The 26,694-nt window shown below is 47.1% G+C and overlaps 1 protein-coding gene across 1 annotated transcript in view; it reads left to right on the plus strand.

Moving 5' to 3' along the window:
• Positions 1–2,457: 2,457 nt before the first annotated feature.
• The window catches only part of LOC141096662 (vomeronasal type-2 receptor 26-like), a 244,634-nt gene continuing 220,397 nt past the window's right edge, over positions 2,458–26,694 (plus strand). The window contains exons 1-2 of the mRNA XM_073583375.1: positions 2,458–2,552; positions 3,001–3,292. Coding sequence (XP_073439476.1) covers positions 2,458–2,552; positions 3,001–3,292 — 387 coding nt within the window. The remainder of the gene's footprint in view (positions 2,553–3,000; positions 3,293–26,694) is intronic.

Genomic DNA, 26,694 nt, shown 5'->3' on the forward strand with positions numbered 1-26,694 from the left:
TCAAAATACGCGCACGACAGCGAACATCCCATGGGCAAACACCTGTCTACAAAAAACATGCCTTCCCAATAGCAACCTAGCAACCTCATGCTATCCGGGTGAACCGGGAGTAGACGAAAAGCAGACTCCACATCCGTTTTAGCCATTAAGGCACCCCGACCACATTTTCGCACCCACCGCGCTGCTTCATCGAAGGAGGAATAAACCACCGAGCAGATTTCAGGATCAATACCGTCATTAACAGAACCCCCCCGAGGGTACGACAAATGTTGAATAAGCCGAAACTTATTCGGCTCTTTCTTCGGAACCACTCCCAGAGGAGAAACAACCAAATCAGCGAAGGGGGGAGAAACAAAGGGGCCAGCCATACGACCCAACGAAACTTCCTTTTCCAGCTTCTCCGAAACCACTGAAACATGTAATAATGCTGAACGCAAATTTTTCAAAACCCACGGAATAGCAAACGGGGGGTGAGGGATAACGAAACCGTCCTTGAAACCCGCGTACAGCAAAGTCGACTTCTCCCTGTCCCCGTATCTATTTAGATAAGGGACCATCCTTTCCAGCTTCACTGGCGTCACCCCCTTGGGAATTCCCACCACCGGATCGGGGCTTCCCTTTCTTGAAACACTTAGCGGCTCCATGGGACGCGCTATTGCAGCTGGAGCAAAGATGCTTAAATTTGCAGTTAGCCCTGAACTTACACAAGCCGTCGTTAAACGGCCAACACAACCCCAACTTGTGATTCCCCGTTTGACCCTGCCCGCCTCTGCCTGAAACGCCGTAACTGCCGCTATTCTGGCTGGTACTCCCAGCCCCCCCCATGAAAGGAACTCCCAAATTTATTTTGAGCTATGACCCGCATCCATAGCCCAATGTCCTTCTGGTCCCAACGGATGGCTGGACGAACGGCCTTCCTCTGCCGAAATTTCTCATCGTACCGCAACCAAGCCTGCCCCCCGCACACCCTATAGGCCTCCCCGATAGCGTTTAAGTAACAAAATAACGCCGAGCAATTATCGGGAGCCTTTTCTCCGATGACGCTTGCCAAAATGGCGAACGCCTGTTGCCAATTAACGAACGTTTGCGGGATCAAACGCCATCTATGCTTTTCCTCTTCCTCCTTTTTACTATCCTCCTTACCCTTATCCAAATTAAATTTCTCCAATGGCAATAGGGAAAATATTTCCACGTACTCGTCATTCCAAATGCGCTCCTTTACTTCCTTCTTTAGATGGGCCCCCAACTGACCCTCAAAACAAACATACACTTCCCCATGCGCTCTGTCATCCAAGTGTACGCGACATTCTTTCTCCTTCTCAGTCTGCACCGACACCGATACCGGTTCACTAGCGCGCCCGGTCAAAACCAACCCACTCCGCCCCGCAGGACTCACCGCTTGCGCCCAAGCTGCCACCGGTGACGGCGCAATGAGACCCCGCTCAAGGCGGGTCACCAAATTTTGCATATCAGCAAGCACGTCGCTAACCCCACCGGCCGCGGCTAAACCGTCAAACCCCAAACCCCCGCCGACCCCGCGGGGTTCCGCCGACGGGCCCCCCCAACCAGGATAATGATGCAACTGGGTGACAAACAGGGGACACAGAACCATACTCACCGGGCTGCGAGGGGGCTGTATGCCCTCCAGCCGGAAAACCTGGGTCCTCGGATGCACGGTCGCCATCTTACTGTAGGCCTCTGGGACTCCCCGACGAAAGAGCCAGGTGATGCTGACCAGGCCCCCCGAGGGACCCCGATACTGGGACCCCGGCTATGGATGCTGACCGGGACACTGATGGCACAGCTCCCGCTGCCACGGCTGTTTCCTGCAGCGGAGCACGAAGAGCCACCTGCTGCTCCTCCAGGCCTCCTGAACTGAGCCCGTCACCCCCGAACACGGGCATTGCTGAGAGGGGCTCCGCGGATGAGCTGGCCGCGGTCCTGGCGCTGAAGCGTCCCCCTCCACACAAAGCGGCCCCCGAAGCGGACCGCGAAAGCTGAGCCCCTTCGCCGCGGCCCCCTGCCGCACTCGATGGTCCCCCACTGCCTGGGAAAGATGGTTGCAGCCCTGCCGAATTGCAGGCCGAAATTCCTCCAACTTCCATCCCCCTGCTGGAGGGAGAAGCAGGCCGCGCGGCCCGGATGTCACCGCCATGGCCCCCCGCTGACATTTGGAATTGCCGCCGCCCGGCGCCTGACAAGCCCGCCCCCTGGCTTGAAGTAGGCCGCGGCCTGGTCATCGCCGCGGGCCCATGCCTGGCCTGCGGATTCCTCCCAGGCCTGGTAGCGGCAGCAGGCACTGTGCGCCGCGCCTGGCCTGGAGGGTCCCCGGAGGGGCTCCGGCGGCGCCGCGAGGCCCTGGGGGCTGCGTCTGGTGAGAGACGCTCGGGATGCCTCACCCGCCTGCAGCGCAGCTCCCTCCCTGCCGAAGCAGCCTCGCCGAAGGTCCCCGGGACGATGCTGGCCACCTGTGACGCCAGCCAGCCCGGAGGCTGCGACCGCGCCGCCGACCTCAGCTGCTCCAGGAGTCGCTCCACATCCGCCATGGCCAGGTAACTTCTTTGTGGGGCCGGATCCAAAGAGGAAGGGGACACCGACGCCCTTCCTCTATATACTCCCCCACTCCAAGGCACTCCCCCTGTTATCCGACCACCCCCCCGTCATGTTGGCCTCCGCCTATGCCTCCTTGATGGGGGTAGGGGAGGCCCGGCTCCAGCCACTTCTTTGTCATGAGGCATTTCCACTGAAGTTTGATCAGCCTGTAATTTGATTTTCCATTTTGATTTTGAGTACCATTCCAAATCCAGTCCTCCATGGGATATTCATTTTGATTTATATTGATAACTGTTCTGTTTTATTTTTCTGAACACATTTCACTATGCAATTAATACAAATTTGCAACTGGAATATTTAATTCAGAGATATCTAGGATGTGGTATTTTAGTGTTCCCTTTATTTTTTTGAGCAGTGTATTGAAAGATATTTTTTATCTTTTTACAGCCAAGGCTTTCAGAGAAAATTTTCTTATCTGATTTTTCTTTTTGCCGTTGAAAATATCAACAAGAATCCTGACATTTTGCCCAATATTACTCTGGGATATCATCTTTATGACTCGTGCTCTGATGGACGACTGGCAGCACGACATGTGTTACATTTTCTGTCTGGCCCGGGTGGGATAATCCCGAATTACTCTTCTATGGGCCGTGGTCGGCTGGTTGGTGTCGTTGGTGATCAGTCCTCAGCTCCCACTATGGCAGCAGCACAAATCCTTGGATTATACGGATACCCTCAGGTACTGGACACTCTCTGCATTTCTTTAGTACAAGTGTTGTAATGTGATTGAATAATTATTCTCTAATAATATCTGTAATATCTGTGATAAATCAGTAATGTTAGTAAAGCACAGCACACCTTCTACACCATCATCTCATGTTCTGTGGAGTCACTAGAGAAAGGAAAGATTCCCCATGTAAAGTTATCTGTTACATATGGAAACATCAATATTGGTTCTTTATTCATCCAGGATGTAAAGGAGAGAGTGATTGAAATAAGCAAACATGAAAATAATGATTTTATTTATATGGCACCAATAAAATTCACAGCTCTTTATAATTCAGTGGTAAATGTACAAATAATATCAAGGGGTAAGGTTTCTCCTTGCGGAGAGTGACATACCAGCTCTGGCTTGTCAAGGTAAGGAGGCATATTCGCCGTGCAATGTTCCTCTGGGAAAATAATATGCAAATTGCCTCTTCAGAGAGAAAGAGGACTTTTACTATAGAGAGCCACCTGTTATCTTAAGTCATATTACAAGACTCGTTAAAGGGTTGATTGTGACTTGTAGGATCACTACTACCAATAGGTGGCACTGTAGAGTAAAAGTCCTCTTTCTCTCTGAAGAGGCAATTTGCAAATAATATCAGACATTACAGAGTGTGGAGACTGGAGATGAGCGAATATTTCAATGTTCGGTTTGGGTTACGATCGCCTACGAGGTGGGTGAGGTATGTGTAGGCCTGCTGTGCTGGGAGCCCCGATACCACATACAACTGCTCAACCTGCTTTTATGTTCATCCACTCCCAGATGGCACAAAATCAGTTTCATAGACAACTTTTGTCAGAAAAATGTAAGGATAATAACACGAGCAGTTGACTCAAAGGAGTGGAGGACTGCCGGTCTCGGAGGCCTACTGCTACAGGAAACAGGCATGACGGAGACCCAACCAGGAGTCTACACATTTCCAACAATTAGTGGCAGACACCAACAAAGTGGCATCAATTTCATCAGAGTAGAAATAGTATAATAGGGACCGACATATTTTCAACTACAGCCAAACCAGCAGATGGACATCATCCAAGAGTCTATACATTTCCAAAAATTAGTGGCAGACACCACCAAAGTGAATTGAATTTCAATATAGTATAACTAGTAAAATTAATATAATGTGGTCTGACACCTCTTCCTCTACAGCCATCCCAGCAGATGGAGACCCAATCAGGAGTCTTCAAATTTAAATTTATTAGGGGCAGACACCACCAAAGTGGCATCAATTTCTAAAGAGTAGAAATAGTATGATGGGGACCGACACCTCTTACACTACAGCCAACCTAGTAGATGGAGACTGTACGGGCAAGGTTCCTTAGCCTTGGGAAAGCCTGGAGGGGTGTAACTAGGTGGCCTAGCAAATCCAACCTTGGATAAGCAGCAGAAGGTGAAAACCACAACCCAAGGAAGGAAAGGAAGTGGCACCAGGTGTTACTCCAGGGCTGACCTACAGATGGTGGCAGCTGACCCCTAGAGTGGCTATGCTGGTATGGCCTGAAGTAGGGATGAAAAATGCATTCAGGCACTGTAGGGACGATGGAACCACAGGTGCATATGGGACTAGCTGAGGAACAGAAAAGCACTGGCAGGTATAGGCTGGACCTGGTGTTAGACAGATGGGCACTGGCAGGTGCGATCTGGACAGGATGATGGAAAAGTAGACAAGACAGGTATGAGCAGACAGGTACAGGGTAGACGGGCAGTTCTGGGGAACAAGGCAAATAGCAAGCATGCAAGGCAAACTAAAAACATTGCTCCGACACCTCCATAAATAAATAAGTATTGTACTCGGGCCTATAACTGGGGGACACTGACATATAGGGGGCAAGACGAGGATGTGTTGTGTGAGTGGGAGACTGAATCTCATGTCTGTTAGGTATGAGAATATCCAGCAAAGGGTTAAGTCTGTAATGGCAAGAGGTCAGAAACTCAATAGTAAAAGGGAGTGATCCACTGTGTGAAAGGCAGATGCCAGGTCCAGGAGAATGAGGAAGACAAACTAGCATCACTTTTATTCGGCGGTAAGTAGGTCGTTGGTGACTTTATTCAGGGTAGTTTCAGTGGAATGGTTTGGTTGGAAGCCATTATGTAAGGAGTCAAAGAGATAATTGGGAGGACAGTTCAAAATGAATGTATTGTTCTATTAGTTTGGAGGCATAAGGGAGAAGTAAGATGGGGCAATAGCTACACAGAGAGGATGGTCTAAGGGTGAGCTTTTTGAGGATGGTTGGGATCGAGTTATGTATAAGTAGAAGAAGATATCACTTGTTGGTGACAAGTTGAAGAGGTGGGTTAGGCTTGGGATGAAGACTGTGGTAAGGTTTGGAATGAGGTGGGACGCTATTGGGTCAAGGTTGCAGGTGGTGAGGCAAAGTCTTCAACCGAGATGAGAGGAGAGGGAGGGGGAGCTGATAGAAGTAGGACAAAATTTAAAGCTCTGAATAGCTGTTTAAAGTTCTGAGACAGTTATGATGTGAAGGATGAGAAGTCGGTTTGTTTTGCTGCAATGACCAATTGCGCAGCAATTTTACAACTTATGTTACTGGAGGGGCTACTCCACTACCTTCCTTTGGCAGCTGCACAATAGTAAACTTTGCTATATGAGGGCCTACAAGAACATGTGCTCCAGTAGATGGAAAGCGATGCATCAAGTGGGCTGTGCTCCTCTTCCTCCCCCTTAATATCTCACACACTACAGTCCTCAGAGGTGGCACCCCAGTTTCCCTTGTTTTCCCCCATGTCACAACTCTCCAACCGACCAACTGACTGTTGGGGACCACAGATGGCTGAGTCTCCAGATCTGTTTACGCATTCTATGCCATGGGCCTCTTTGTGTGTAGCCCAATCCCCTAGTGGCATGAAATTCAGGAACAATCTGTTTCATATTTATTAATGACATTCGTGTGTTTATAAGTTGTTTTTTTTTCTATCTTGGGAACAGCAATTTTGGAGCAGTTTTCATTGTTGCAAGGACCCACACATTCTTTCTTTCATGTGTTGCCACTTTCTGTAATTAATTGTAAGTCTTCTGATTGGTTTGTAACCTGTATATATTTTTCTATGTATTCTGTTTTTACTTACCTATGACTAAGGGTGCCTTTGCGCACCAGAAACACGTCAGGTGTTTTTTACATTTTAATATGGAATATTAGCCTAATAAAGGTTTTTCATTTATGCCGGTGGGCCGGACAAATTTTCTTCTTCTTGTGGATATCTGCTGTGCTCACCAGCGAATTCGTGCACCCACCTGTGGATTAACAAACTCAGCCCAAAGTGGTTTTCATTTGGATGCGATGCAAACTCCCAGTCCTCCCTCTCCTACTAATAATAACCTTTATTTATATAGCAGTAATATATTCTGCATAGCTTTACAAGTCAGCAGTTCATATAAAACAGTCAAAAATTACAAAGTTTACGATAATCAAAAAATTAACCCCTTAACCCCCAAGGGTGGTTTGCATGTTAATGACCGGGCCAATTTTTACACTTCTGACCACTGTCCCTTTATGAGGAAATAACTCTGGAACGCTTCCATGGATCCCGGTGATTCTGACATTTTTTTCTCATGACATATTATACCGCATGATGAATGTAAACTTTCTTTGATATGACTTGTGTTTATTTGTGGAAAAGAAGGAAATTTGGAGAAAATGTTGGACATTTCGCAATTTTCCAACTTTGAATTTTTATACCATTAAATCACAGAGATTTGTCACTCAAAATACTTAATACGTAACATTTCCCACATGTTTAATTTACATCAGCACAATTTTGGAGCCAATTTGTTTTATTAGGAAGTTATAAGGGTTAAAAGTTGATGAGCAATTTCTCATTTTTACAACACTATTTTGTTTTAGGGACCACATCACATTTGAAGTCACTTTGAGGGCTCTATATGACAGAAAATCCCCAAAAGTGACACCATTCTAAAAACTACACCACTCAAGGTGCTTAAAACCACTTTCGAGAAGTTGATTAACCCTTCTGGTGCTTCACAGGAATTTTTGGAATGTTTAAAAAAAATGAACATTTAACTTTTTTTCACAAAATATTTATTTCAGATCCAATTTTTTTATTTTAATAAGGGTAAGAAGAGAAATTTGACCCCAAATATTATTGTGCAATTTGGCCTGAGTACGCTGATACCCCATATGTGCAGATAAACCACTGTTTGGGCGCATGGCAGAGCTCGGAAGGGAAGTAGGGGCTTTTGACTTTTCAACACAAGATCGCCTGAAATTGAGAACAGATGCCATGTTGCATTTGGAGAGTCCCTGATGTTTATAGCCAGTGGAAACCCCTCACAAGTGACATGATTTTGGAAACTAGACCCCCCAAGAAACTTATCTAGATGTGAGGTGAGCACTTTGTTCCCCCCAAGTGCTTCACAGAAGTTTATAACGAGAAACAGACTCTCGAGTCCAGAATACATGTTAAACAAAAAATTCCTAGTCTTCAATACCTAGGATTGGGTAAATATCCTATGGAGCTCCTCCTAATAGTTAAACACATAAAAAACATGGAGCATATAGTCCATAGCAATAAAGTCTGAAAAAGTAACATAGTAACATAGTTATTAAGGTTGAAGGGAGACTTTAAGTCCATCTAGTTCAACCCATATCCTGTCCTAACTTGCCCTAACATGTTGATCCATAGGAAGGCAAAAAAAAACCCATGTGGCAACAGTAAGCTTCACATTGGGGAAAAAATTCCTTCCCGACTCCACATACGGCAATCAGACTAGCTCCCTGGATCAGCGCAACACTAAGGAAACTAGTGTATATACCCTGTAATATTATACTTTTCAAGAAAGGCATCCAGTCCCTTCTTAAATTTTAGTAGGGAATCACTCATTACAACATCATATGGCAGAAAGTTCCATAGTCTCACTGCTCTTACAGTAAAGAATCCGCATCTGTGAGTATGCTTAAACCTTTTTCCTCCAGATGTAGAGGATGCCCCCTTGTCCCAGTCACAGGTCTAAGAGTAAAAAGATCATTAGAAAGGTCTTTGTATTGTCCCCGCATATATTTATGCATTTTAATAAGATCGCCCCTAAGCCTTCGATTCTCCAAACTAAATAACCCCAAGTGTAATAACCTGTCTTGGTATTGCAGACCCCCCCAGCTCCCTAATAACCTTGGTCGCTCTTCTCTGCACCCGCTCCAGTTCAGCTATGTCTTTCTTATACACCGGAGACCAGAACTGTACGCAGTATTCTATGTGTGGTCGCACTAGTGACTTATATAGAAGTAAAATTATGTTCTCCTCATGAGCATCTATGCCTCTTTTAATGCATCCCATTATTTTATTTGCCTTTGCAGCAGCTGCCTGACACTGGCCACTAAATGTGAATTTGTCGTCCACCCATACACCCAGGTCTTTTTCAGTGACAGTTTTGCCCAGTGTTTTACAATTAAGCACATAATTATACATCTTGTTCATTCTACCCAAGTGCATGACCTTACATTTATCCCCATTAAAGCTCATTTGCCATTTATCAGCCCAAGCTTCTAGTTTACATAAATCCTCCTGTAATATAAAATTGTCCTCCTCTGTATTGATTACCCTGCAGAGTTTAGTCTCATCAGCAAATATTGAAATTCTACTCTCTATGCCCCCTACAATGTCATTAATAAATATGTTAAAAAGAAGCGGGCCCAATACTGACCCCTGTGGTACCCCACTGCTAACCGTGACCAAGTCCGAGTGTGCTCCATTAATAACCACCCTTTGTTTCCTATCCCTGAGCCAGCTCTTAACCCACTTACACATATTTTCCCCTATCCTCATTGTTCTCATTTTACGTATCAACCTTTTGTGTGGCACCGTATCAAAAGCTTTGAAAAGTCCATGTACACCATGTCCACTGCATTCCCTTGGTCCAGTCCTGAACTTACCTCTTCATAAAAGCTTATCAGATTAGTCTGACATGAACAGTCCCTTGTAAACCCATGTTGATATTGGGTCATAAGGTTATTCTTCTCCAGATACTCCAGTATAGTATCTCTTAGAAAACCCTCCAGGATTTTACCCACAGTTGAGTGTTGTAAGTTCGTTTTCCCCTTCACCATTGAGGTGTGATGAACTCCCTCTTCTGGTGAAGGAAGGTAGTGAGGCTGATTACAAAGCACCTGAGCAGAATGATGATGACTGGGTGACTGGGATCGCTGACCGGATATAAGGCAACCGACGCCCTTCTGCCTTGCGGGTGACTCCTCTGAGGGATTCTTGGAGACAGTCTGATTCCTGCTCCTCTAAAGCTAAGATTTCTGCTCTACTTTTTGCATTTGTGTTTTTGTTTTGTTTTGCCTTGTTGGTCTGGATTTCTGCCTCTCCCTGCTGGGTGAGCTGAATTCCTTTTTGCTCTGTCTTCAGATAATACCAGAGGACTGATATAGTCTTTTTGAAGCCTAGCGTCTTCAGGGTTTTTTTCCCTATCAGTCTGTTGGCTCTTGTTTTTGAGAGGGTTTTGGCGGATTGCAGACAGCAGCCTTCCTATTCTATCCTATTTAGTTAGGTTGGGCCCCATCATTTGCTCAGCCTATCTTTCTGTCTGTGTGAGTGTTTTTCCATCTCGCTTCACCGTCATTATATGTTGGGGGCTGCCTATTGCTTTGGGGTCTGCTTTGGGGCAGTTTAGATTTCCCTTTTCTGTCTTTAGGCTATGTAGTTCTCCAGCTGTGATCGAGGGGTCTAGGGCACCGTAGGATCCCCCCACGGCTACTGCTAGTTGTTGTTGTTAGATTCAGGGGTCTGCAATCCGATAGCTGCCAACTTCTCTGGGTTTCTGGACTTAGCTAGTATTTCTGTTTTTGCCTCCTACGGTGACTCATTCATAACAGTTGAGGTTAAACTTACTGGCCTATAATTTCCAAGTTCAGTTTTTGTCCCCTTTTTGAATATTGACACCACATTTGCTTTACGCCAGTCCTGTGGTACAGACCCTGTTATTATGGAATCTTTAAAGATTAAAAATAATGGTCTATCTATGACTGTGCTTAATTCCTGCAGTACTCGGGGGTGTATCCCATCCGGGCCCCGGGATTTGTCAATTTTAGTGATTGTTAGACGCCGCCGTACTTCCTGCTGGGTTAAGCAGGTGACATTTTATGGAGAATTTTTATCCCTGATCATGTTATCCATCATGGGATTTTCTTGTGTAAATACTTTTAAAAAAAGTCATATAGCATATTGGCTTTTTCCTCATCCTCATCCACCATTTCACCCAGACTATTTTTAAAGTGGGCCAACACTATATTTTTTAGCTTCTTACTATTTATGTAGTTAAAGAATATTTGGGATTATTTTTACTTTCTCTGGCAGTGAGTCACTCTGTCTCAGTCTTTGCTGTCTTGATTTGCTTTTTACAGAATTTATTTAATCTACTGAATTTAGTTAATGCCTCATCACTACCTACTTGCTTTAATTCTCTAAATGCTTTCTTTTTGTCCCTTATTGCGCCCCTTACAGCTCTATTTAGCCATAGTGGTCTCCTCCTATTTCTCACAGGTTTATTCCCATACGGTATATATAGCGCACAGGTTCTACTCAGGATGCTAATAAACGTCTCCCACTTTCTTTGTGTATTTTTATGTCTCAGGATATCGTCCCACTTAATTGCACCAAGATCATCTCTCATCCGTTGGAAATTTGCCTTCCTGAAGTTTAGTGTCCTTGTAACCCCTCTACTACACATCTTATTAAAGGATACATGAAAACTTATTAATTTGTGATCACTAGAGTTGAGCGACTTTTGTTTTTTTTGGGTCGAGTTTCGTTTCGTGAAACCCGATTTTTCCAAAAGTCGGGTCGAGTTAGATCGTCCGACTAACGGAAAAAGTCGGGTTTCGTTCAGACCGAAACACGAAACCCAATGTAAGTCAATGGGGAAGAAAAGTCGGGAGTGAAAAGAGGACAGGAAACACACTTACACTGCCCATTTGAATGCCAAAACCATAAAATCTTATTCCTGAAGCTTGTCACCCTTTATTTACTTCATAATACAAGCTACGCATTGAAAAATGGGGGTTATTTGGCTAAATTTGCGTGGGGGAGGGCTGGATCCAGGTTTTCATGTGCCCTGGGCCAAAGAGCGCCCCTTTAACACATACCACAACTCATGATGCTCTGATACGGCAGAGAAATAGCGGTCTAGTACAATGAAAAATACTTCACTTTTTACATCTCATGACTGATATCCATTTAAAATTCTCCAATAGCTCCAAAAACGGATAGTATATTACTCCATACAGTATTATGGCCACCGCATAGTGCGCTATACAGAGTAATGAGGCCCATCTATTTCTCCCTACAGAATCAGTGATCCCATATAATGTTTGAAACTGTATATGATGAGCTCCACATAATGCTACAGTATATGTTGGTCCACATGGATGAATCTCTACTGTCTTATGGGCCCAAATAATGCTCCATACATAATGGACCCTATTTCTAATGCTCTAGTGTATAATGGGCCCTGTACATGCTGCTCCAGTGTCTGATGTCCACCTTTGGAATGTTCCAGTGTATGGTGGGCCCCATCTATCATTCTCCAGAGTATAGTGCTCCCCAAAAATAGCAGGCCCAACATTGAAAACAATGAAATAATTCTCCTCGCTATGGAATCCCTGTACTAGTCAGGACTCCTTGTCGTCCCCATCTTCCATCCCTCTGCACTTGGCTGTTTAGGCAGAGGGCGTACAGACGTGATGTCATTGCGCTCTCTGATCACAATATCAGTGTCAGGAAACGCGGAAGACGTCATGGCGGTGGAGCAGGGAGAGGTAAGTATTTCAACCTTGCAAGTGCTGTGATCCTGAGCAAGCAGGGGGGGCCCACTCGTTGGCGACGGCACTGGCACAGGGCCCCTCATAGTACGGCGGTGTGTCTGACAGCAGGTGGGCCGAACCTGTACTTTCATCTGCAGCTTCCTCTTTGTCACCGTGTAAGGTGGAACATTATATGAGAAGGGTAACCTGAGTTTCATCAGGGTCAGATTCAGGCTGTGTAGAGTGCGAGAGGAATTTAGTGGTCTGGGTCAATGTACCAGCAGAATCATTGAGCAGTGGCTGGGCATCAGTGCACTTGTGGCGCCCACAGGAGTATGGTCGCCACACTGGCATTACCTTCCACCTAGGGAGTGTGATGTCATGCTTGGGAGCAACGAACGCAGGATCTCTCTAGCAGGTTAACTGATTGGTCGGCATGATTCCCACGACTCACGACCCTCCAAACAGCATCCATGAAGGCAAAATTGTAGTTTGACGTGGGCAGTATGGTTGCAAAACTGAACCTTAAAGGAATGTCCAGAAGGGCACCACCAGGAGTGGAGCCTGCGGCGTAATTGGACTCAACACGGGCAACCTCAACCATCCAGCAACCGAAAAGATGCACGCATTGCAAGCTTAATTCCGTTAACGAACGAGACTCCGTCCTGCCCACGCGGTCCGCGTCCAGCTTACTAGAGGGACACGCGAGGCTCTGGCACGCGAGATTGGGCAATAACTGGTGTGTCAAGGCCTTACATGTCCGTGGCTGCATGCGCGCTACACCGAAAGGGCCAGCGTGTGTCGCTTACAGGTGCAGATAAGCCGCTGAACACCGTTAGTGATTGGGATCTGGGATTACAATTATTACCCGCGAACGATGATTTCCCAGTAAGTGAAGGTCAACCGCTGTTCCGGAATTAGGCCTAACCGTCATTCCTGAAAAAGGGAAAAACTTATGTGTGCAAACCACAGGTGCTGTAGCTTGCATAACAGCTCGCCAGCCGTTCTCAGGCACATTATGGATTACACGTGATTGCACAAAGGTGAGAAAGGGTACCGTATCACCGGATAACATGTATGGATAGCATAGTTTACACATTAAAAATATATGTCTATACATCAGGAGGCAGGCTCAGACGGTGTCAGGCCCAGTATGGATTTGACAGCCCAGACTACACAGCGGAGGAGCAGGGAGAGGTAAAGATTGCAAATGCTGGGGCCCTGGCCAAGCACGGCTGGCCCACTCGTGGGCGTCGGTACTGGCACTGGGCCCCTCATAGTACGGCGGTGTGTCTGACGGTGGGTGTGCACCACCACCGTCAGAGACACTTGATTGCACTATGAGGGACCCTGTGCCAGTGCCCGCGCCCAAGAGTCGGCCTACCCACCTGTCAAGGGCAACGGCACTCGCACGGTTGCGTGCGCTAGCTGGGGAACCCGACCATGGGGGGGGGCAGCCCAGTTAGGGAGGTTTATACAATGGCATATGTTGATGTTGGACATTCAGCTGATGCAAAAGGCGAAATTGGTCAAGTCCCAGGAAGCGGAGGACCAAAGCAAGCCATGTTTCTGTCAACCTATGTGTCATCAGGGGAAGGTGGGACAAAATCCTTGGAAACCCATGCATGGTTCATTTTAATGAAGGTTAGATCATCCACATTTTGGGTCGACAGACGGGTCCTTTTTTCTGTCAGTATTGAACCAGCAGCACTGAAGACTCTTTCCGATAGCACACTTGCAGCTGGGCATGCGAGCTCCTGTAAGGCATATTGGGCCAATTCAGGCCAGGTGTCCAGTTTTGCGGCCCAATAGTCAAAGGGGAATGACCTGTGTGGGAGAACATCGATATGGGAGGAAAAGTAGTTTGTAACCATAGTTGACAACTGTTGTCTCCTGTCACTTTCCATCGATGCGGTATTACCAGTTGTGTGAGCGGTACTTGAAAAATCAGTCCACAACATTGTCATGAAACCCCTGTCTCCAACGCCACTTCTGCTGTGTGCACCACGAACAACTCTGCCAAGCTGCCCCCGGCCCGTATGGCTCGTGTGAGAACCATCACCGCTGCTGTGTGCTGGGAATGCCTCAAGCAACCGATTTACCAGAGTTGCTTGTTTATTAGCCAATATTAGGTCAAGGTTCTCCTGTGGCATGATGTTTTGTAATTTGCCTTTTTAGCGTGGATCCAGGATGCTGGCCAATCAGTAGTCGTCATCGTTCATCATTTTGGCAATGCGGGGGTCCCTTTTTAGGATCTGAAAGGCATAATCTGACATGTGGGCCAATGTTCCCGGTGTCAATGATGCACTGCGAGTGCTGGTTGGAGGAGCACTTTCTGGCAAATCCACATCCCTCCAGTCACGCACAAACCCTGTACCAGACCTTGCCATGCCAGCATTTTCACTTGCCCCACGAGATGCATCCTCCTCCCCTAAGTAATCATCCACATAATCATCCTCCTCCTCCTCTTCTTCCTCCACCTCGTCCAGGAGAGGTCCCGGAGCAGACAATGGCTGAATGTCATCAAGGATTCCCTCCTCGTCAACATTGGCTGCAGACGCCTGCTCCTTAAGGTGCGTCAAAGTTTGCATGAGCAGACGCATAAGTGGGATGCTCATGCTTATGATGGCGTCGTCTGCGCTTACCAGCCGTGTGCATTCCTCAAAACACTGAAGGACTTTACAGAGGTCTTTCAGCTTCGACCACTGCACACCTGTCAACTCCATGTCTGCTCTCAAAGTGCCTGGCCGTGTATCCTCCCACAAATGCATTATGGCCTGCCTTTGTTCGCACAGCCGCTCAACCATGTGCAGGGTGGAGTTCCACCTTGTTGCAATGTCGATAATGAGGCGGTGGTTGGGAAGGTGGAGCAATCGCTGCTGCTTCTGCATACGAGTGGAGTGTACAGGCGACCGGCGGATGTGCGCACACAGTCTTCGCACCTTCTGGAGCAGGGCTGTTAACTCCGGATAATTTTTAAGGAAGCACTGCACCACCAGGTTCAAGGTGTGAGCCAAGCAAGGTATGTGGCTGAGTTTTGAAAGGGCTATGGCTGCCACAAAATTACGGCCGTTATCACTAACTACCATGCCTACCTCAAGATGTACACTGCCCAGCCATGACTCAGTTTGTCGCTGAAAGTACTCGGCCAGCACCTCGGCGGTGTGTCTGTCGCCCAAACACATCATCTGCAACACAGCCTGCTGACGCTTTCCACTAGCTGCTCGATAGGGGGACACCTCGTGTGCAACAGTGGCAGCTGCAGATGGAGTGCTCGTACGACTGCGCTCTGTGGACGAGCTTTTGCTTCTGGAGGAGGAGGAGGAAGAGGGTAGAACGCCTACAGCCAACTGTTTCCTATACTGTGGGCTAGGCAGCACTGTCCCACCACCGCTGTCCCCTGTGGACCCTGCATCCACCACATTAACCCAGTGCGCAGTGATGGACACGTAACGGCCCTGGCCATGCCGACTGGACCATGCATCAGTTGTGAGGTGCACCTTTCCACTCACTGACTGCTTGAGTGCATGGACAATGCGGTCTTTCACATGATGGTGGAGGGCTGGGATGGCTTTGCGAGAGAAGAAGTGGCGACTGGGTAGGTCATAGCATGGTACTGCATAGGCCATGAGTTCGCCGAAAGCTGCGCTTTCCACCAACCGATAGGGCATCATCTCAAACGAGATTAGTTTGGCAATGTGGGCGTTCAAACCCAGTGTACGCGGATGAGAGACTGAGTACTTTCTTGACCTACTCATAGTGTCTGGGAGGGTGAGCTGGACTTGAGAGCTGCATATGGTGGAAGTAGCGGTGGACAGGGCGGACTGAGAGAGGGTTGATGATGGTGATGGAGTTGGTGTTCTTTCTGATGGCCTAGATTCAGTATTTCGTTGATATAACAGTGGGATTCCCTGACTGCTGTGGCCTTGCAACGACACCTCAACATTTGTTGCTGTGCTGACTGGTGGGCTTACAGTGGGGGAAACAATGTAGCATTGCTGACTACCTTCTTTGTGATCAGTTGCACATGTTGTACTTGAGGTTTGGTGTTGTGTCCACGCTTGCAAGTGCATGCTGGTTAAATGTCTAAGCATGCAACTGGTATTCAAATTTTTCAGATTTTTCCCTCGGCTAAAGGTCTTTGCGCACTTTTTACAGATAACCTTGGCCTGATCATGAGGATTTTGTTCAAAAAAGTGCCACACTGCACTCTTCCTACTTTGGCAGACATTTTACGGCCTAGCACGCTGTGATATTTTAACCCTCTGGACAAGCTGTCCAGCAACTCTTTTGATTTTTGGAACCTGTGTTTGGAGTGCTCCGTGCCTGCCAGATAACAGCTGTTGCGATGTTGATGTCTGCTGTGGATGCTCCTCATCTGAGCTATTGGAAGCAGCACCCTCTTCCCCCAATGGATGCCAATCTGGGTCAACAACTGGGTCCTCCATCACCTCCTCTTCAATGTCATGTGCACCTTCCTCTCTGTCACCGTGTATGGTGGTATAGTGTGCGGGAAGGGGCACCTGAGTCTCATCAGGGTCAGAATCTGGCTCTGTACACTGCGAGGACAATGTAGTGCTCTGAGTGAATGTACCAGCAGAATCATCCATCAGCGGCTGTGCATCAGTGCACTCCATGTCAGATTCATCTTGGCCTGGGTAATTCACCATTTCACTTGATAATCCAGGCATGGTATGTGAAAACAGCTCATTGGAGTAATCAGTAGTACGGCCTGCTTCATCCTTCAATCTTAGTTGGGGTGAAGGACACAAGGAAAGGTGTGGTTCATGAACATGAGCCTCCAATGACGACTCAGTGCTTTTACTTTTTACAACTGAAGAAGAGGAGGCGATAGAGCTGGAGGCTGAGTCAGCAATGTAAGACAAAACTTTTTCCTGCAGCTCTGGCTTTAAAAGCGGTTTGCCAAGTCCTAGAAAACTAAGCCTTTGAGGCCTTGTGGAGCCAGACGATGATGCAGGCTCAACACCTCCTGCATTTGGTCCTATTTTGCTTTTGCCACTACCATCAGATCCACCACCAACACCATCATTACCAGCTGCCAACCCCCGCCCAATTCCACGGCCTCTTCCACCAGTCTTCCTCATTTTTGGTAGAAATGTAGACAAAATCCAACAAACTATATAGTAATGTAAAACAAGGTACAAGGTGTCTATAGGACAGGGGAGATTTTGAATTTCTGCACACACTTGTGGACACTGGACACTTATGGATTGTGTGAGGCCCACTGAATATCACAGCGCTATGTCACAGGCTCGATGGCACAGGTGTGAAAAAAGTGACTACAGGATCACAGAGATTTTGAATTTCTGCACACACTTGTGGACACTGGACACTTATGGATTGTGTGAGGCCCACTGAATATCAGAGCGCTATGTCACAGGCAGAAATTGGCTAGTGTATCACAAACTACAAGGTGTATATAGAATTGGGCAGAATAGGAATCTCCCTAGAGTGTAGGTCTGTAAGAACGGAACAAGTCCTCCACTTATCCTTCCACAGTGACACACAGATAGCTTCACTGTGGCCGTGATAACAGCCGTTACACGGTACTGAGAGGCGCGTGCACGTACACGGCTGTCCGGTGTACGTAAAATTGTCAAGCTCCGTGTTTTTTAAGGATACGGACTGACACACGCGGTCTCTCTATAGTTTTGAATGTGATCAAACAGCAAATATATTTAACTGTTTGAAAGCTGGACAAAACTAGAAGGTGCAGGTCTGTAAGAACGGAACATGTCCTCGACTTATTCTCACAGAGTGACACACAGATAGCTTCACTGTGGCTGTGATAACAGCCGTTACACGGTACTGTGTGAGGAGTGTGCACCGCTGTATGGTGTGAAAAATGCACGCTCAGTACCTCAGCACTAGGACAAAACAATAAAATCTGGATTGCTTTGAAAAAAGCAGTTTGCTCAGCAGTGTGCACACAGCAATGCAGCTACCAGGTAGCCTTAAAAGGCAGCCTAATAACCAACAGAGCTGATGCACCAAGATATAGCCTCCCCTTGCACTGCACAGTGACTGGTGTGTTGTACAGGCAAAATCGCTAGCAGCAGAATCAGTTTTTGGTGTCTTCTTCCCTGCCTAACGCTCTCCCTACAGAATCAGCAGCAGCAGCAGCAGCTCTCCCTATTCTGAGATCAGCATGAGTAACATGGCGGTCGGCGCCCCCGCCCTTTTATACCCCCTGTGACGACCCACAAAGCAAGCCAATCACTTGCATGCCCTTCTCCAAGATGGTGGTGACCCCTGCCTATGTCATCACGTTGCCCACAGTGTCCGTGGATCCTGATTGGCTGAAAAAGAGCGCAAAAAAAGCTTTTGAAACGCGACTTTGGCGCGTAAGTCGCCGACATCGTGGCCGACCTCATCCTAGGGTCGGGTTTCGTTTCATGAAACCCGACTTTGCCAAAAGTCGTCGACTTTTGAAATTTGTGGACCCGTTTCGCTCAACTCTAGTGATCACTATTACCCAAGTGACCCCCAACCCTTACATTTGATATGCGGTCTGGCCTGTTGGTTAATATTAGGTCTACCAGTGCCCCCCCTCTTGTTGGGTCCTGAACCAGTTGTGAAAGGTAATTGTCTCTCATAGTTGTCCGACACCTATCACCTTTGCTGAACTTCAGGTTTCTGTTCCCCAATGTATTTCAGGGTAGATGAAGTCCCCCATAATAATGACTTCTCCTTGAGTCGCTGCTTCATCTATTTGCTTTATGAGGATATTCTCTGTTGCTTCCATTCTTTTTGGAGACTTATAACAAACCCCCATCAGTAATTTATTATTCCACCCCCCCTCCCCTTATCTCTACCCACAGGGACTCTACATTTTCATTAGATTCATATTTATTATCACGAAGGATGGGTTTTAAGGATGATTTTACATATAAACACACGCCTCCCCCTCGCTTATTTGTACAGTCATTTCTGAACAGGCTATAGCCCTGTAAATTAACCGCCCAGTCATGGCTCTCATCCAGCCATGTCTCAGATATCCCCACCATGTCATAATTATGTTCCAACAACATTAACTCCAATTCCTCCATTTTGTTGGCGACGCTTCTGGCATTAGTATACATGCACTTTATGTATCTCTCTGTACCTCTATTCTTTCTTAAATTATTAACTGTTCTAACCACACCCCCACCCCCAATTTCATTATTTGTGCCCAGGTCTCTAGCTGCACTGTCTTCCCCTCCTATAAAAGGAATACCCTCCCCCCGTCCCTAGTTTAAACACTCCTCCAACCTTCTAGCCATTTTCTCCCCCCAGCACAGCTGCTCCCTCCCCATTGAGGTGCAGCCCGTCCCTAGCATAGAACCTGTAGCTAACTGAGAAGTCGGCCCAGTTCTGCAGGAGCCCAAACCCTCCTTCCTACACCAATTCCTGAGCCACTTATTAACCTCCCTAATCTCCCGTTGCCTCTCTGGCGTGGCACCTGGTACAGGAAGTATTTCTGAAAATACCACCTTGGAGGTCCTTGCTTTAAACTTACAGCCTAAGGCTGGTTTCACACTTGCGGTTTTTTTGCGCACTTTTTTAGCGCTGAAAAACGCATGCGTTTTTTTTTTCTATATTTTGCATGGGATGCGCTTATGTGCGCATACACATGCATTTTTTATGCGTTTTTGCGCGCATGCGTTTTTTTTACTGTGCGCTCGGGCGCTCAAAATGCATCTTGTTGCATTTTTTGAGCGTCCGACTTGCCCCCAAAAAACGCATGCGCACGCAATGCGTTTTTTTACAGCAAGAAACCCAATATAAGTCTATGGGTGCGCATATGTGCGCATATACATGTGTTTTTTATGCGTTTTTTAGCGCATGCTTTTTTTTGTACAATGGTTATGGTAAGGGTTAGGGAGAGTTAGGGTTAGTAGAGTCAGGGTTTAGGGTTAGGGTTAGGGTTAGGGTTAGGTTAAGGGTTAGGGTTAGTTAGGGTTAGTATGGTCAGGGTTTAGGGTTAGGGTTTGTAGGGTTAGGTTAAAGGTTAGGGGTTAGGGTTAGGTTAAGGGTTAGGGTTAGGGTTAGGTTAAGGGTTAGGGTTAGGGTTAGGGTTAGGGTTAGGTTAAGGGTTAGGGTTAGGGTTAGGGTTTTGTTAAGGGTTAGGGTTAGGGTTAGGTTAAGGGTTAGGGTTAGGGTTAGTTAGGGTTAGTATGGTCAGGGTTTAGGGTTAGGGTTTGTAGGGTTAGGTTAAAGGTTAGGGGTTAGGGTTAGGTTAAGGGTTAGGGTTAGGGTTAGGCTAAGGGTTAGGGTTAGGGTTAGGGTTAGGGTTGGGTTAAGGGTTAGGGTTAGGGTTAGGTTAAGGGTTAGGGTTTGGGTTTGGGATAGTACTACTAACCCTAACTAACTCTAACCCTTACCCTAACCCTTAACCCAACCCTAACCCTTAACCCAACCATAACCCATTTTTTTTGGTTGAGGACAAAAAATGTAGAAATAATGCAAACGCACAAAAAACACATAAAAAACACATAAAACGCATAAAAACGCTGCGTTTTTTTCCAGAATGCGCATAAAAATGCTTGAAAAAAACGCAGCATTTGTATGCGTTTGTATGCGTTTTTTCCATGCGTTTTTTAGCGCAAAAAACGCGCAGCAAACAAACGCAAGTGTGAAACTAGCCTAATTCCCTGAAATCATCTTTAAGCACCTTCCACCTACCTCTAACTTTGTCATTTGTGCCAATGTGCACCATGACCGCTGGATCCTCGCCAGCCCCTCCCAGTAATCTGTCAACCCGATCAGCGATGTGTCGGACTCGAGCGCCAGGTAGGCAGCACACCGTTCGACGATCCCTGTCTTTGTGACAGATTGCCCTCTCTGTTCCCCTAATAATTGAGTCTCCCACTACCAGAACCTGTCTGGCCTGCCCTGCTCTCCTATTCCCCCCCTTACTGGAGCAGACACTCCTCCGGCTTTCAGAGGACATGCCTTGCTGCAGCAGTGCTACTCCTGTACTAACACTCCCCTCATCTGCCAACTTAGCAAACTTATTGGGGTGTGCCAGATTAGGACTAGCTTCCCTGGCGCTCTTCCCTCTACCCCGCCTTCTAACTGTCACCCAGCTAGCTGCTTCATTGTCCTGCAGCTCCAACCTAGCATCCCCCCTCATCTATCCCAGTGAGCGTCTGCTCAGTGAGCAGAAGACTCCTTTCCATATTGTCTATGGATCTCAGTGTTGCCAGCTGCACATTTAGATCCAGTATCTGGGCTTCCAAATGCACAACATGCTCACATCTCGCACAGCAGTCTGCACCCTCGACCGGCTGTTCAAGGATTTCATACATGCGGCAAGACATGCACTGGATGGCATTGGCAATAGTGAAGCACATCCTAATGGGGTTTGCACCAGACAAAAAGATAAGCAAAAATAAATAAAAAGTATTAATAAAATATAACAGCAATTCAGTAATACCTCCCTTGGAAACTCCCTGAATCCAAAGTCACTGAATCACAAGTCACACACTTACCACAGTTCACACTTATGCTCAGGTCACACTCAGCTCATTCACACTCGCTCAGGTAGAAGATTTAAAAGATTTTTTTTCCCTTTAACCAGCACACCACCCTGCTGCTCAATGCACTTCCAAAAAGTGTCAATATAAAAATGATTTTAATGATACAAATACATAAGAACAGACCACAATTAGCTAATTTATGTGCTAATCAAATACAGAGCTTAAATGGTACAAAAAGTACACACTGCCTGTGCAGCATATGATTCAGTACATGGAGGGCCAAATTACACAATCCATTCCCAGCAGACTTGTTCCCTATGGTATCCAACAATAAAATACCACCACATATCTGTGATGAGCGTCAGCTTACTCTGAGTCGTTTTTCTTGAATGAGTGGACCCTCTTGGCCGTGGCACCCACCCACCTAGGGCGAGCTGACCTAGTACGAATCCACCCCCTATACAGGGAGTGTCAGGGGCAAGACCAAGGGGATGAGCCACCACAGCAGCTGGACCAAACGGCCGGCTCAGGAAGACACTATTGAGTGTCTGGCAACAGGACGGACAGGATACCAAACATAAAGCGAAGTCACAGAGTTTCTTCAGCAAACGTGGTTTCACACTTTATTCAGGTGCAAGGCATATCAGGGAATCAGGTGCAGGGCACAAACAGTGAATCACGGCAAGGTGCGTGCAAGGCCACGCCAAATGTTCCTGATATAACACGTGCAGAAAACATACCAGGGTCCAGGGCAGGGTACGTGTTAGGGATCACACCAGAATTCCTAGGAGGGATGCGTGCTAGGACACGCCAGAGTCCAAGACAGGGTGCATGCGTAGGAGACACGCCAGGGTCCAAACATGGTACATTCAAGAAGGTAGGCAAAGGCACGCTGGCAGCGGACTCTTGACATCTGGCAACGATCGACATGATCAGGGCATCAGGCTGCGGACATCAGCTCCGGACATCAGGCTGCAGACATCAGGCTTAAGATCTCTGGCAGCGATCGGCAGGTTCCGGGCATCCGGCAGGCAAACCAGGGTTCCATGCAAGGAGACAAGACAGGCTAGCAACACGATGCATGTTAAGGAACACGCCAGGGTCAGACTCAAGGATGGAGGCCTGCGCGTGCAGAGGGACACGCCAGGGTCAGGCAAGACAGAGCCCTGCGCGTGCAGAGAGGCATGCCAGGTTCAGGCAAGATAGAGTCCTGCACGTGCAAAGAGGCATGCCAGGGTCAGGCGAGGCAGAGCCCTGCGTGTGCAGAGAGGCACACCAGGGTCAGGCGAGGCATAGTCCTGCGCATGCAGAGAGGCATGCCAGGGTCAGGGTTCAAGGACAGGGTTAGGGCCTGTGCGTGCAAGAGGGCATGACAGGGGACATGGCAAAGCCTGCGCGTACTTTTACAGAAGCACGGGGAGGTATGTCATGGGCAGGCGAGGGTCTGCGCGTGCTTTAGAGAGCACGGAGAGCACAGTGCGGAAACAGCGTGAAGTGCAAGGGAGCACAGAGAGCACAGCTGGGGCACTGGCTAGCTGATCGGGCTGTGGCACTGACAGACGGGCAAGACTCCAGCGAACCAGACTGAGGCATGGCAGGTGACACAGCTGTCACTGACCGACGAGCATGGCTGAGGCACAAGCAGGCGGGCACAGCTAGGGCAGGCACGGCTGAGGCACCAAAAGGAGGCTAGGAAGGCCAGGCACATCCAAAAGGCACACGAAGCAGCAAAGCAAGGCAAGACGAGAAACAGGGCAGAGCAAGACCAGAGTATGGGACACAGAACACGGAACGGAAGCATAGCCAGAAACACAGAGTCAGGTCAGAGCAGGAACAGGGCTAGCAGTGGAGTGTAGGCCGAAGCTCATAGCCGGGCCAATGTAAAGCCTTGGGACTAGCCAGGGAACATGCTAGAGAGCTCCATAGAACAGAGAGCAGGAGTAACAGGCAGAGACAGAGAACAGAGGAAAAAACAAAAGGCAGAGCATAGCGAAGACACGACATGGCAGAAACAGGCAAGGCAGAGAATAACAGAAGGACTACAAGTCAAAGCAGGACAAGGACAAACATGGCACAACAGACAAACATAAGACAAGGCACGGGACAAGAGATGGAGTATGAGCACGGAGCGTGTGCAGAGATGCACGACAGAGCAAAGTGAAGGGGCACAGAATAGAGGGAGTGACCCAGCAGACCAAGCAGCCATGCAGGGAAGCAACACAATACTCAGGCCCTGAGCATAGGAAGGGGTGGTCTGATATAGGGCATAGCAACTCCACTTCCGGGTCAGAACCAGGGGAGAACTTCCAGTTCAGGTCCTCCAGGATCACAGGGAGCAGTCACATGATCAGGATTCCAGACATGCAGGGATGATTGCAGAACCAGTGCTGAAACCTAGGCAGGTCACATGATCAGAGTTCCAGACATGCAGAGATGAATGCAGAACCAGCCTCTGCTGGAACATAGGAAGGACACAAGATCAGGGGTTCTTGACATGATGAGACGATCACAGAAGGCAGAGCAGAAACGCTGGCATCCCCCAGCTCAACAGTCAAGAGGTGAGTGTGCACACTGCTCTAGGGAACATGCAGAATAGCAGACATGAGATGCGCGTGCACACCGCTCCCAAGGTCATGAGACAAAACAGACATGGCGGACATGACAATATCTAGTATTGCCATGGCTAAATTGCCCAAATGGAGGGGGACAAGAAAGGGATGGAGAAAATATACTCATCTATTACCCGTGCTAGTGTCCATATGTAGGCACACGCCCCTACGCACGTATCGCGGTAGCTTCCTCGGGGGGACCGGATATACTTTTAGACCCTGAAGGATAAATTCACTGTGAATTATACACAGTATATGTTTGACCCTACCTGCGCTATGTGCTCATTTCATGGCACGCATTTTCTATAACCGGTGCACCTTGATCTGTACCATTTAAGCTCTGTATTTGTTTATTACGTCAATTAACTAATTGTGGTCTGTTCTTATGTATTTGTATAATTAAAATCATTTTTATATTTTTTCCTTTTCAGACTTTATTGTTATGGATTATATGATCCATGTTTTTCGTGTGTTTAACAGATGTTTATAACGTAGGACAATGAAAATATCATATTTTTTCCACAAAAAAGATCTTTCACCCCGAATTTTTAATTTTTACAAGGGTAACAGGAGAAATTGGACACCAAACTTTATTGGTGCAATTTGTCCTGAGTACGCTGACACTCAATATGTGGGGGTAAACCACTGTTTGGGCACATGGCACATCTTGAAAGAAAAGGAGCGCCGTTTGACTTTTTCAACGCAAAATTGGCTGAAATTGAGAACAGACGTCATGTCACGTTTGGAGAGCTCCTGATGTGCTTAAACAGTGGATACCCACACAAGTAACCCCATTTTGGAAACTATAGACCCCATAAGGAACTTATCTAGATGTGTGGTGAGCAATTTGAACCCCCATGTGTTTCACTAAAGTTTATAACGCCCAGCCGTGAAAATAAAAAATCATATTTTTTTACCACGAATATGATTTTTAGTCCCCAATTTTTAATTTTCTCAAGGGTAACAAGATAAATTTATCCCTAAAAGTTATTGTCCAATTTGTCCTGAGTACGCTGTGGGAGAAAACTACTGTATGGGCACATGTCGGGGCTCGGAAGGGAAAAAGTGATGCTTTGGAATGCAGACTTTGATGGAATGGTTTGCAGGCGTCATGTCGCATATGAAGAGCACCTGATGTGCCTAAACAGTGGAAATGCCCCACAAGTGACCCCATTTTGGAATTTAGCCCCCCCAAGGAATTTATCTAGATGTGTCTTAACAGTGGCAATGCCCAACAAGTGCCCCTTTTTTGGAACTAATCTACTGTTTCCTGGTATGTGAATTTTATAAGTGACCCCGGATCTCACCGCAGCTCAGCACGACTAGGAATAGAGTCCAGTGACCGGAGGTAACCTCTATGACATCACCCCCGATTTCTGATGTTGCATTCCCAGCAGCACATTCACTAGTGGTTCTCAGCATGGACAGTTGCATCTTGATACTGTACAGGTTGAAAAATAATTATCCTTCAGACATGGATTATGTCGTGGGACATAACGATGGACAGGTATGGTATATTGTTGCTTTTTTATTTTTATTACAGGATATCGAGGGCTTCAGTGGAATAGGCGAGGTTGTAAGTATGGTTTATTGGTTTATTTGACAATATTGAAAGTCTGTTTCATTTTTTCAATTAAAGGTCTTTATTCTGGCTGCGTGTTCATTTATCATACGACTATAGGATTAGTAATGGATAGGTGTTTTATTGACACCTCTCTATTTGTAAGCCGTGGGCTTGTTTTCACCTTACAATAGAAAGGTGACATCAACTCATCAAATATTACCCCACTTGCCACCACTGCAAGGCATGTGGGAAGAGTTGGTCAAAGCACCAGAAGTGGCACATCTTATAGATATGCCTTTTCTGGGCAGCTGCAGGCTGCTATTTTTAGGCTGGGTGTTATCAATAGCCCCTTACCATCCTGAGAATACCAGCCCCCAGCTGTGAGCTTTAGCAATGCCACTAATTAATTCATTTATAGCACAGGTAGTGGCTGATGACTACCCCCATCAGCCGCTCCTGCTGTCACTATTATTAGCAGCAGCAGGGGCAGGCTGATGGGAGTAATAGTCCCATTAGCTGCTGCCTTCTGTCTCCATTATCACTTAAATGTAACAATCATCATTCTCCCCTGCTCACACCGATCGCCGGCAGAGCAGGGGAGAATGATGAGAGCCGTGATCAGCACCCAGCAATGCTTCTGCCCTGGTGCCCATCTGTGTGCTACTGATGTGGCACATGCATGCACACATGTGCCACACGTATTACAAATGCGGACACTGACATCTCTGGTACCAGAAATATCAGGACATGTGAAAGAGGCCTTATAGAGGGTTTTTATGTTTGGCAGCTGTCACATGCTGAAAGACGTGTTTTATTGCAAAAAATGGTTTTTGTATCACCTCATTTTGAGAGCTGCAATTTTTCCATATTTTGGCCCACGGAGTCAGGTCTTGTTTTTTGCGGGATGAGCTGACATTTCTATTGGTACAATTTTGTATGACAT

This window comes from Dendrobates tinctorius, unplaced genomic scaffold, assembly GCF_039654945.1.
Source record: "Dendrobates tinctorius isolate UK_male_01 unplaced genomic scaffold, ASM3965494v1 ptg000077l, whole genome shotgun sequence".
NCBI classification, from domain to species: domain Eukaryota; kingdom Metazoa; phylum Chordata; class Amphibia; order Anura; family Dendrobatidae; genus Dendrobates; species Dendrobates tinctorius.